Consider the following 12,682-nt stretch of genomic DNA (forward strand, 5'->3'; position numbering starts at 1 on the left):
CCTACCATATCTGACAGACTCATCTGTGAAGCAGGATTTTCTAAAGAGCCTTCCTACTTTGTCTTGGCAAGGATCAGCAGTCCTTTCTTTTGTGTCCTGCTTGTCCATTTGGACAGCATACGGTCAGCAGTCGAGGCAAGGGCAGTTTCTTGCTCGGTGGCTAACTTGCCACAAAGAAAGTAAACTCCATGTGGAGTGTCTTCGATGCCCATCCTCATCTCTGAAGTAGATTGGTGCTGCCAGGAGCAGACTGTCTCATAGACTTTAAAAAAAAAAATCTATGGGGTTGGGGATTTAGCTCAGTGGTAGAGCACTTGCCTTGCAGCACAAGGCCCTGGGTTCGGTCCTCAGCTCCGGTAAAAAACAAAAAACTAGTTATCAAAAAAAAAATCTGTTATTAAAACATCTTAAATTCCATAACATCAAACATTTGCACAGGAGTCCGGCCAGCTCTTACACAGCCTTGATGATATCTATCATTGGCAGTTCTTGTAAGGTTACTGGTTAGGTTAAGGTTGGCTGTTTGAAAGCCTTAGGCTGTTTCTCTGTAACCTTATAATGCAATGCTGAGACTGGTTCTCCTTTAAATTTCTGTCTGGGTCTGAATATCTGATCTGTTTTAACTAAAACTAAAACTTTTATTTTGGTACTCATATTATCCATCTTTTTCAATGGTAAAACAGAAACGATCAAACAATATTTATAATTGAGATTACATAAATTCCACCAACATTAATTATCCTCTCATTTAATTGTTCCATTTTTAGACCATCAATCGTATTACCAAATAGAGACCAAACTCCCTGCATTGTAAATAATGTTTCTGAATTTGTTAACAAAAACTTCCTTTTAACTAATTCCCCCCTTTAAGGAACCCCAATTGACTCCAAATCTGCTGACAGTGACAGTTGAGGTGACGGTGTGGCAGCAGCCTGAGGAGGGGCCCAGGGAAGGCCAGACCCACGGGAGAGGGGAGAAGTGGGGAGCCCGCTGCCTGCACAGGGGAAGTGTGCAAAAGCGGCAGCTCCTGCGGGCTTGGAGCCCAAAACCTGTGGAGTGCGCTGCAGAGAGGCTGCAGCAGCAGCTTAGCCGGCAGGGGCGACTCTGGCCACGTGCAGCTCTCCTGAGCCGATAAATTCATGAATTTGTCCCCAAAAGTTGGATGCCAGATATAACTTGAATTCTAATAGATATTTTAATACAAATCCTGGAGCCTGATATTGGGGTAAATGCTGAAAGATCAGACCGGGAACAAGCCACTGCCACGTCTCACCTCTAGGACTCCTCAGCCTGAAAGCCTCTGGTTCCTGTCTCCTCATGCCTTACGTAACTCTCTGCTCAGCCATCACTTCCTGGCATGAAAGGTATATGTGCTTCCCAAGCAAAGGCATGAGATCTCAAGTGCTGGGATTAAAGGTGTGTGCCACCACTGCCTGGCTCTGTTTCTCTCCTAGACTGAGTCAATCTCATGTAGTCCAGGGTGGCTTTGAACTCACAGAGATCCAGACAGGTCTCTGCCTCCTGAGTGCTAGGATTAAAGGTGTGTGCCACCACTGCCTGGCTTCTGTGTTTAATCTAAAGGTTTGTTCTGTCCTCTGATCTTCAGGCAAATTTTATTAGGGTAACAATATATCATCACAATCCTGTGCGTGTTTAAAGTGCACCCTGCTCTGGCCACACCATGGCAATGCCAGCAAGAAAGCCACCTGGGACCATGGGGAGCATTCAGCCTGTGTGTGTACATGTACAGTGGTGTAGCTGTTCACAACACAAGCACTGGGCAGTCTGAGGTTAGCAGGAAGATGGGCACAGCAGCCATAGCAGCCTTGACAGACCAGGTGGAGCTGGCAGAGCCAGGTGAAGACTCAGTCTAGGTCTCAATCCCGTGCTCACTGCCTGCAGCCTAGCTCCCTGATCCCTAACCCGTTTTTATGGCCCGCACTCAGAAACCCCAAGCAAATCTGGCACATAGAATATGTGTGTGACTCTGGTAACGTTGTGGGTCTGTTTTCACTCCTGTTCTCATCATGAGTCTGTATTACCTCAGACAGGCAGCTGGGTACCCCATTTTCTAGATTTGAAATGCCAGATCTACAAAATACTCGGTAAGCCAGCCAGATTGCTCTGTGGTAGCTGGTGTAGCTGTGGCCACCTTTCTGACTGCAGCCCCTTCCTGTGTTCCTTCACCCACCCAGCGTGGGTTCCTGTTTCAGTTGTGAAAGAAACTGACTGCCCTCCGGCCCTGCCTTGCCATGTCCTGCAGGGGCTCAGCAAGACAGCCACTCTGTGGAATGCTTGGTTGAGAGGTAGCCGGTAGCATTCCCACAGGAATCCTCCCTCTGCAGTAGATTCACCGTCACACAAGGCAGGGAGACTCGTGAGAAAGCCATAAGACAACTAGTAGTCTATCCGCATGGCCCCACCAGGCTTCCCGCCTGAGCCCTGATAACCATAGATCATACAACAGAGGAAGAGGTGATACCTTGGGAAAGCTGCCCAGAGTAGTGGACCAGGAAGCTGCATAGAAGTTGCTGGAATGTGTCCCAGGAGTACAAGCTATAGGACAAAAAGGACACTCAGAACCTAGCCTCTCCACTCAGTCAGAATCTGGAACCTTAATAAGGCCACATGTCTTTGAGTTGGATACCTAGCACAAAGCTGTGGCTTTGCTATTCGGCCCATTCGGCCCAGTTCCATCTTGAATAGACTACAGGTGGGCAGCTCAGTGTGCAGTTAATTTGGGCTTGGGGAAAAGACTGTCCTATAGGCCTTAAACCCAGACTCCATTCCATCTTTAAAACCACACGGGCCTCTTAATGTGTCCCTGGGTTTATCCTGAAATTGTCCCTTTTGTGTAGAACTGCACTCTGAACCCCTGGCCCCTCACCTTTCATCCTCATCCTTGCTAATAGGTCAACTGGGGATGATTAGGACGAGCGGTGAGGCGTGTTCTAAGCCTGAACTGTCTTTGGAGCAGCTATGTCCTGGCATCACTTCTGCTTTGGAAGCTGATGAGGTCAGCGCTACAGGGCAGCCTGTGTTATTTGAGGCAAGCAGGATCTCAGGCTAGCCCTCCTTGTCTTTACTTGTGGCTCATGGTGGCAGGACCAGTGGTTTGTCCCCCGGCACTGCAGATTCCATTTCTGTTACCTTGTGATTGCAGTGCACATTGACATGAGGAAGTCTGTGTCATCGGGTGCAGCACCCTCCCAGTGCTGTAGAAGGTATGGACCTGTATATATATCATTCCTCCCTATCTCTGTGAGGACAATCGGTACCCAAGAGGGGGCCAGTAATCCATCACTGAGGTTTTTAAAGCCCAAGAGTGATGTATCTGGTCTCTGACAAGGGTGATATGGGCTGATGTGATTGGGAGGTTGTGTGCATCCACCTACAGAGTGTTCAGAGCAAGCTTCTGGAAAAGGCTTTAGGGGGCTGGGAGAGAGAACATGGATGGGAGATCTGGGACCTCCTGGCTCTACCCTACAGCTTGGGTGTTCCTTGCTGGAGAAGCACAGGTTTGAGCTAAGCTGGTTGGTAGAGCTAACTGAGATTCCTTTGACAAGAATAAAAGTTAAAAGCTTTGGTATAATGGACTGCAGGCAAGGCATGAACTATGTGGACAGCAACTTCAGGGTATGTCCTTGGCCTGGAGCCTAACAAGGGAGGGTAAGTTCCCAGTGCCTACCTTTGCTGCCTCCCTGAGCCGTCACCCTCAACTCGAATTACTTACCTCACCCCGTTATAACTGGCCTCAAACCTGGCTCAGATTGAGTGAACCAGGACCCTGCTTCTTGCATAGCAGACAGACACTCTCCCCACCATGCAAACACACACACACACACACACACACACACACACACACACACACACACACACACACACACACACCCAGTCCCCACACTCTGGAAGCGATTTCATTTCCAGGCTCATGGCTTCCCTGAAACCTTCCAATCAGAATTCCCTGAGACCTTAGTTCCCTAAGTCAGTGTGGTCTTGATGGCATGTACTTGTCAGCACAGTTCTGAGGGGCAAACAAAATGAAACAAATTGTTATAAAACCATAAGTCTCCCACAACAGATTAAAACAGATTAATTTGCAGAATTTCTTTTGTGATGTCACCTGAAGCCTTTTTTAAGATAGGGTTTCTCTGTGTAGCCCCGGCTGTCCTGGATCTCACTCTGTAGACAAAGCTGGTCTTGAACTCACAGAGTTCCACCAGCCTCTGCCTCCCGAGTGGTGGGACTGAAGGTGTGCGCCAACACTGCCAAACTACCAAACTTGTCCTTAAGGCTGCCTTTACTACCCAATGTAGTAAGAGAGTGTTCATTTCCTGTTTGATAGCCCAGGCCTCAGGCGACTTACCTCACTCTCAGTGGCCAGGCGGTCCTGCTGAGCACCCGGGGTCAGGATCAGGGACCCTGACCACATGGAGCCGGTTCCTAGGGGCAGGACCACAGTGAAACTTGAAGGGTGCTTCCGCACTGCACACAGGCACCATACCCGTCCATTGCTATCAGATGAGTGTGTTCTTTCAAAGAAAGCATTCCCATGACCCTCTCATTTAAAAATGAAACAAGCGAACGTGACCCAGAGGCATGCGCCTCTTGTCTCTGTATGTAGCCACATCCCTGCCCTGCAGCTGATCGCACAAGTTGTTTAATTTCTGAGCCTTGGGAAGCAAGGACTGCTTTCTGCCGACTCAAGCTTGGAGAAGTGGAGCGGCTCCCTGGCAAACGGGCACGTCTCCTCCCAAAAACAAGGGGCCAAGAGGCCGCCAGGGGGCAGCAGAGGCCCACCCGAGGCCCTGACTGCGCTTGCGCGGAGCCTGCGGCGCCCCAGGACGGGAAGTAGGCGTGGCCGGCCCAGAGCAGCTCGTGGGGAGCACTGCGGCAGCCTGGCAGGTGAGGCCCGCGGGGTGCTAGGGATGGAGGACGAGGGTGGAAGACTCCGGCCAGGGTGGCGGTCAGGTGGGGGCATGAGGTGCATGAGGGTGGAAAGAGACGGAGGAGGAAATGGAGAGGCGAGAAAGCACTAAGGCCAGGACGGGTTTCGGGGGCCCGAACTCAAGGGACGCGGGGTTGCCAGTGAGCAAAAGAGCGGGGCAAGCAACCGGGACCCTGCGGGGCTGAGGCAAAGCGTGGGCGCTAAGGACACAGAACTGGGAGTCCATTGACCCCATGGGGTGTGGCTGAACCCAGGTCCTGGAGGGGCTGAGCCGTGAGGCAAGTGGGAGTCCCACGGCGTGACAGCCCTCGGTTTTCAAGGCTCTCCCGTTCCCACCCCCAAGCGTGGGGGCCAGGCCCACGGCCCTGCCCCAGCCCTGCTAGTGAAGGCCCCACATTGTCAGCCTGAGTGTCTGGCGCCCCGGCGCCCCTGCGTGTGTTTAAAGCTGGTGTTTTACGCCTGGCTTGGAGACTCGGTCTGAAGCTGTTGAACTGGATTGGGCTGAGCCTCAGTCATGAAGCCCGGGGCTCCACCGTTACCGCTGTGGTCTCAGGCCAGCCCTAAGCTGTCTGTGTCAGGAGGAAAGGCACCAGGCTGTAGGAATGTCTGTAACATCCAGAGAGGCCCAGCGGAAGGCGGTGGGCTCCTCCACCAAGGCCTTCTACTTCCAGGCCCCTTGAGTAACAGATGTCTTCCCAGTATATCCTGGGACAAGTTCTGTGAACGGTCCTCCCCGGAGGAACTGAGCCCACCTCTGCCTCAGGGTCTGTATGCTCATACCCCGCCCTTTGTCAGATTTCACTTTTCTCCACAACAAACTGGGCTGGAAATGGCCAAGGCACTGAGCACCAGAGTCCTCAACTGAGTCCCGTGCGGTCCATTTCTCGTTTATGACCTTAGACTAGTACTTTCCCCCAGCACCGTTTTTTGTTTTTGTTTTTTTTCAGCTGCAGCGTGGCCTGATGGCACTCATAGTTCTGAGAGGTAAACAGAACAAATGTTTTAAAAACCATAAACCTCCCACAACAGATTAATTTTCAGAATTCCTTTGTGATGTCACCTGAGGCCAACCCTGTCTTTAAGGCTGTCTTTGCTATCCAGCGTGCTAAGGGGGCATTTTCATTTCCTGTTTCGTAGCTCCAGGCCTCAGGCTACGTACCTCACTCTTAGTGGACATTCAGTTTGCTGAGCACAGAGGGCCAGGGACCCTGACCTCATGGAGCTTGGGGTCCATTGAAAGAATACCAAGCCTGTAAAAAGAAAACAACATGGCTGTGCTTGTCGCCACAGAATGGCGTTAAAGAGGGTCAAGTGGGGACTGGACTCGGCTGGGGAGGAGCATCCGAAGCCTGCACAGGGCCCTGCGCTGAGTCTCTAGCACCAATAGAGAAAAAAATATTCTTAAGTGTTTTTTAGTGTTGTTTCGTTTTGTTGGTTTTTTTCAAACAGGGTCTCATGTAGCCCAGGCTGGCCTCCAGGTCATAACATAAGGTAGCTAAGAATGACCTTGAACTTGTGTTCTTCCTGCCTCCATCCCCCAAGTGCTGGAATTGCAGGTGTTCACCACCGTGCCCAGTCTTGTAGATGAACCCAGGACCTCATGTCTTCAAGGCAAGTAGCCACCAACTGAGCTACACTCCCAAACAGCACCCCACCACCCCTCCGCCCTTTGGTTGGCTGGTTCTTTTTTTTGCGGGGGGGGGGGGGGGGGGGGGGAGTGTTGGTTTGGTTTTTCTAGACAGTGTTTCTCTGAGTAGCCCTGGCTGTCCTGAAACTCACTCTGTAGACCAGGCTGGCCCAGAACTCACATAGATCCACCTGCCTCTGCCTCCCGAGTGCTGGAATTAAAGGCATGCGACATCGGCACCTGGCTGAATTTTCTTTTTTGAGGCAAGGTTTCACTCAGTAGCCCAGGCTGGCACCAACCTGGTGGCAGTTCTGCTGCTTCAGTTCCCCAAGTGCCGGGATTCTAGGCGTGAACCACCATAAAGTGATGATTTATTTAATGTGTATTTATCACACTTTTTATAATAACCATTTTTAAGTATAAATAAAATCTCTTCCATGTGTGAAGTAAAAGATTAGTTAAGATCTAGAAGGATTTACACAAGCTATTCTTAGCAGTCAGTTACAAATAGAGAAATGAGTCCTGAGGCTAGGGATATAACACACCTATGACCCCAGTACTGGAGAGGTTGAGTCAGGGAGGTCACAAATTCAGGATCTTAGGAGCAGCTGCCAGCTCATATGTATAAGAGAAGCACCAGTCCCAGAACCAGGAGGAACCAGCCAGGTGTCACATTTGGCCAAACCAGTCAAGGCCGTGCAGCCATGGGCGACTGGATCTTGGTTTCCCCCGACCCTCCCTGCAGGCCCTCCCGTGGTGACTCACACACATTCATGCACATGTCCCTCTCATCCTGAGCCCTTGCTGCCGTGAGACCACTGGAGTCAGGCCGCCCCACACCAGGCCCAGCACTTGTGTTCTGCCCCACCCCATCTCCCCAGACTCCTTTGTCCAGCGCCGACCACCAGCCAGCTACTGCTCCCCCCTCCAGTACCCCTGGGTGCCTTGCCCCTCGCCACGCCTTCCTGCTGCTGTCTGAACCTTCCTCTTCGGGTCTGGGGCTTCCAGAGGTTGGTTGTTTCATGTAACTTGGAAAGACATGCATCAGATTTAGGATTTTGTCAGAAAGAGGGAAAACAAGGAAGGGAATTGCTCTCACTCTTTGCCTCAGCTAGACTCTGGGGAAGGAAAACTGTGGCCTGGTTCTTCACCGTGGCCCAAGCCACACAATGCAGAAATGGCCACAGCAGGCAGAACTTCTCTGGGCATACTGCCTTTCTAGTGCAAGTGGACCGTCAGGACGGGCCCTGAGAGTAAGCCAGCAGATGCAGGCAGAGCTTTGCACAAGAGCATGCGTATGGTGCCACCCAAGGCCCACTCAGCATGCATGGTGCAGATAGCCTTGGGGCCTATGACAAACAGGTCCCGAGCCTGGAGCAGACAGCGCAGGGCAGTGAGAGCAGCTGTGTAGCCAGGTGCATTAAAGACTTGGGTCCAGAGTGCTGCAGTGCCAAGAGGATGAGCCCAGACTCCAAGGAAAACAGGCTCCAGGTGCAGGAAACAGTCTGAGGGCAAAGGTTAGACAGAAGCCTTCTAAGTGGCAGGTCGGGTGATGCCGTGGCAGGGTTTTCTAGCTGGGGCTTTCTGTGTGCTCGGGTGTGAGCGTCCTGTCCTTTCACTTTGATCCTAGTCAGAGTCGTGTGTTAGCCCATTCCGCACTGCCGGAGAATTGTGGTACCTTTAGGTCCTGTAGAGTTGCGTGGAATAATCCAGATGCTTGTCACTTGCTTGAGAACAGCTTTGCAGTATTCACACTTCTGTCCCTGCACACTAGGAGACTAGAGCAGTTGGCGGGTGGGGTACTGATGACATTTGGCCTGGTCCTCTGAGAAGGTGATGCCATCTCTTCGTCTCCATGCTCCGCCTGTGAACAAACTCCCTACTGCCTCTGCTGCGGTCTCCAGCCCCAGCTCAGGGCCCACTTGATTCTTCTGGCTTACCTTTGGTTACACTGTATCTGTCTCATTCCTGTCCGAATCTCTCCGTCTCTGCTCTGTTTACACTCCATCTTTTTACCTGCTTGTTCTTTGTAACCCAGGCTACATTTTATTAACTTGTAAATAAATGTGAGTGTAGACAGTGAGTTTTAACTCTAGTAATATATATAACCTTCAACAAAAAGTACTCTATCTAATTTTTGTTTGTTTTTTACAAAACTACTTTTAATACTTTGGGGTATGCCCCATAGGAATAAAAAACACTGGGAAAGGGTAACCCCTCACCTCCAAGAGGGAGCGAGGCTACCCGAAGGAAAGGAAACACAGAAAGGACCCACTGCAGAGTCAAGACCAAGGGAATGTGCTGGAACCTGTGAGCACTCCAGGAGGACAGGGAGCACGGTGGGACTGACTCCACACACACAGCACAGGAAAGGTGAACCGAGCCTCGTGGAGGCCTCCTGGTCATTGGCCTTTTTCTGCTTCTACTGCATGATCTCCAGGTCCCTCTGCTTGCGAGTGGCCGCAGAAAGTCTGTCGTCTCTCATTCCCTTAAACTGAACTGTTCTACTTAGCCATGCTCTGCTGGTGTTGGAGCCCAAGCTGGCTGCTGTAGACCGGTGCAGGATCCTGCCTCTTCCAGTGGTGGAGGCTGTTTGGTTTTTGACACAGGGTCTCTGTAGCCTGGCCTCCCTTGGACATTGCTGTGTAGACAGAATGGCCTCAAACTTGTGGCAGCTCTCTTGCCTCTGCCTCCTGAATGCTGGGCTTGCAGCCATGCGCCACCACCAGCCTGTAGCTTCTTTGTCTATCTTTTTAAAAACAGATTGATTCCACCTCTGAAAAAAGAAAGAGGTGTTGTGTTTTGCTTTCTTATCACTTGTACTTTTCTTGTTGCAAAAGGATACTTTATAGCCGGGCGGTGGTGGCGCACGCCTTTAATCCCAGCACTCGGGAGGCAGAGACAGGCGGATCTCTGCGAGTTCGAGGCCAGCCTGGGCTACCAAGTGAGTTCCAGGAAAGGCGCAAAGCTACGCAGAGAAACCCTGTCTCGAAAAACCAAAAAAAAAAAAAAAAAAAAAAAAAAAAAAAAAAAAAAAAAAAAAAAAGGATACTTTATAAAGGGACTTCAGGAATGAGGGGTTTTCAAGGAATGCAGTCCTTGATGGCAACATAATCTTGAAGAGGGAGCTGGTCACATTGTGTCCACAGTGAGGGAATAAGAGACGGATGCTGGGCTCCACTAGTGTGCTTCATTTATTTAGTGTAAGACCCCAGCTGATAGAATGGTGCCACCCACAATTATAGTTGACCTTCTCACCTAGGGAATCGCAAACAGACAGGACTTGTCTCTTCAGTAATTCTAGATCCTGTTAAGTTGACAGTATTAGCTTTTCACCACACCTTTGCTTTGTACCCTAAATACTATTTTGATTAACATGATATCAGGACCCTCCCACATCGACTTCTCTTTTTGTGTTTTGTTTAGTTTCCCAGGTTGGCCTGGGACTCTGCATGGAGCCCAGGATGATCTTGAACTTCTGATCCTCGTGGCCCTACCTCTCAAGTGCAGGGTCACAGGTGTGGTGCTGGGGATTGAACCCAGGGCCTTGTGCCTGTCGGGCAAGCAGTCTATGCTAAGATGCATCTCCATCCCCTCTTTGTGTTTTCTAGTCTTTTTGTACTAGAAACTGTTGTAAGTGAGGACAGCCTTTGCAGTCCCTTTGAGTTCCCTTTGCTCTTCGGACTTTCCTCATCCCTCTTTCATGCCTCAACCCTCCTCCCTCCCAGCAAAGTGTGGAGACACCATCTGTGTTCATTCCAAGACCGATGGTTCTAGGAGTCTCGCCTGTCTTTCTACCTGGTCCACTTAGTGGTTAGAATCTGAAAGGCCTTCAAGGGAGCTGGACTGTGAAGCTGCTCTCTAGGTTCTGCCTAGAACCTGGGGTGCTCAGAGTCTTACAGTCCATTTTAGAACTTGGGGTGCTCAGAGTCTTACAGTCCATTTTAGAACTTGGGGTGCTCAGAGGAGTCTTACCGTCCATTTTAGAACTTGGGGTGCTCAGAGTCTTACAGTCCATTTTAGAACTTGGGGTGCTCAGAGTCTTACAGTCCATTTTACCACCATAAAGATTGCCCTTTGTTTCCTCTGATGGCAGCACACCGGGTTGTTTCCTACTGGAAGTTCCTAAGCCAGAATATTAAGTAGAGCCCCCAAAGGTGCCACATCCTTGGGGGGCTAAAGGGAGTGGACAGTCCCACTGGGCCTGGGGTGTACCTGACAGAAGCAGAGGCTGCAAAGAGGGGCCTGTGTGAGCAGATGCTGGCAGGGAGGTTCTGCCCGGTGTGATGGGAAGTAGGGCTTTGCCCCAGCACCAAGGGGAGCGGGGGAGGTAGGGACCAAAGCGCATCACAGGGATCCTGAAAGAAAGGCAGAGGGGGTTGATGTGTGGCTCCGCTCAGTTCCCAGCACCACAAAGAGACAAGAGACGCTCAAGTATTATTTGAGGCTGGATGATTGTAAACGAAGATAGGAGTCTGTTTGTGTGATCGGCTATCTAAAGGGGTGACAGTGCCCTGCAAGACTTGGACACTGAGTACAGAGGGACTGGCTGGCCATGCCAGAGGTGGCTCTGAGCCACATGAGAGCTAAAATCCCACCCCAGGGAAGAGGGCAGGGTACAGCTATGGACGTGAAGAGTCTTGGGCATTTTGTGTACCTCAGGTGTGAAAGGGCTGATGTGGGCAGTGACAGCTTGATGCTCAGGCGGGGGTTCCTCCAAGCCCTGTCCTTATCCTGAGACCCTGGGCAGGGGACCACCTTCTCCAGATCCTGCTGAAATGGGGATTTGGCCTGGCTTTGCAGAGCTTGGGGCCACACCCAGGGCCTGGCAGCTACAGAACCCTCAGTGTCCTTAAGGATGTGGGAAGGGGCTGGAACCCAGCTGGGATGTTCAAAGCCCTTGACTCACATTTCCTGCCAGAGAGCAGTGAACAGACCTGACCATGTCCCAGAAGCCCCTCGTCCCTGGCAGGCGGCCCCAGAGGTACCCAGGGAGGAGCCTGTCTGCTCCTAGTTTGCTCTGTCTCCCAAGTCACTCTGCACCGACAGCCCCTGTGTGCTGGCGTTTCGGTTTCCCGCCATCTCTGCAGCCTGGCATGTGTCCCTTTCTCCCAGCTGGTCAATTATGGACATGCTGGCATCACTTCTTCCCTGGGCCCTGCTGGCTCCTGGCCTCCGGAGATCCGGTTAAACCCTTTACCTATTTTGATGACCCAGTCCCGGTGTCCCTGTCCTGCTTGCCTCTGACCATACCCGCCACTCTGCAGGCAACGTGCATTTCCTCTGTCACTTCTTTGAGATGGCTTCATGGCCTGCTTGTGATACTGTCGTCTAAGGCTAGTCTCTGGGCATGCATGTTTCTCCGCTTGAACCCATGACAGGATACTAAATGGGATTACCACTCCATTAGCTGTGTTCCCTGGACCATGAGGCCCAGGGCTTGTTGAGGTACCTGCCTCACCTTGCTTGCTGGTGAAAGAGACAAAGCAGGGTACCCCACATCACACAGAAACTGTCACCCTGTGATATTCTAACTCTGACATCTCTCCCCAGAGTGAAGACTGACTGGAGACCATCTCACCCCAACATAACTGCAAGTCCCCGGGATGCACTGGGCATGGCCTCTGGAGCCCTACAGAACAGCAGCCAGATGGCCTGTGACAGCGAGATCCCAGGCTTCCTGGACACCCTCCTCCAAGACTTCCCAGCCCCACTGAGCCCAGAGAGCCCTTTGCCATGGAAGGTCCCAGGGACAGTACTGAGCCAGGAAGAGGTGGAGGCGGAGCTGGCTGAGCTGGCAGTGAGCTTCCTGGGCAGCAGGTAGGCCTGGCCACCTCAGCAGGGTGCAACATTGTCTGCCAGGTGCTGACCTTGACCTACCTGAGCCTTAGGAGAGTGGCGTGGTCCCCTTATCTGTGGGGTGCATTCCAGGAGAGCCTGAAGTGCAGAGTGAGAACCCCAGTTACTGGGCCTTTTCCTCCTGCTTCTTGTCTCTCAGTTTTGCAGACAGGAGACTCCTTCAGCATAGATCTCAGCAGGCTCAGCATGTCTGGGGATTAGGTCAAGAGCATCCACTATCTTATTTAAAGATAAGTGGAAACCATTCT

General features: G+C 51.5%; 1 protein-coding gene across 4 annotated transcripts in view; it reads left to right on the top strand.

Moving 5' to 3' along the window:
• Positions 1-12,682, top strand: part of Ppm1f (protein phosphatase, Mg2+/Mn2+ dependent 1F) — a 36,997-nt gene that overhangs the window by 2,508 nt on the left and 21,807 nt on the right. Inside the window, exons 1-3 of one of the 4 annotated variants that reach the window (XM_076548394.1) lie at positions 6,412-6,559; positions 8,764-8,948; positions 12,129-12,395. In XM_076548394.1, coding sequence (XP_076404509.1) covers positions 12,193-12,395 — 203 coding nt within the window. In that variant the 5' untranslated portion in view covers positions 6,412-6,559; positions 8,764-8,948; positions 12,129-12,192. Of the gene's footprint in view, positions 1-4,752; positions 4,906-6,408; positions 6,560-8,763; positions 8,949-12,128; positions 12,396-12,682 lie in introns of those variants that run through there. The other 3 variants (XM_006993032.4, XM_076548393.1, XM_076548395.1) reach the window with 3 other exon arrangements.

This window comes from Peromyscus maniculatus, chromosome 12 (assembly GCF_049852395.1).
Source record: "Peromyscus maniculatus bairdii isolate BWxNUB_F1_BW_parent chromosome 12, HU_Pman_BW_mat_3.1, whole genome shotgun sequence".
In the NCBI taxonomy this organism is placed as follows: domain Eukaryota; kingdom Metazoa; phylum Chordata; class Mammalia; order Rodentia; family Cricetidae; genus Peromyscus; species Peromyscus maniculatus.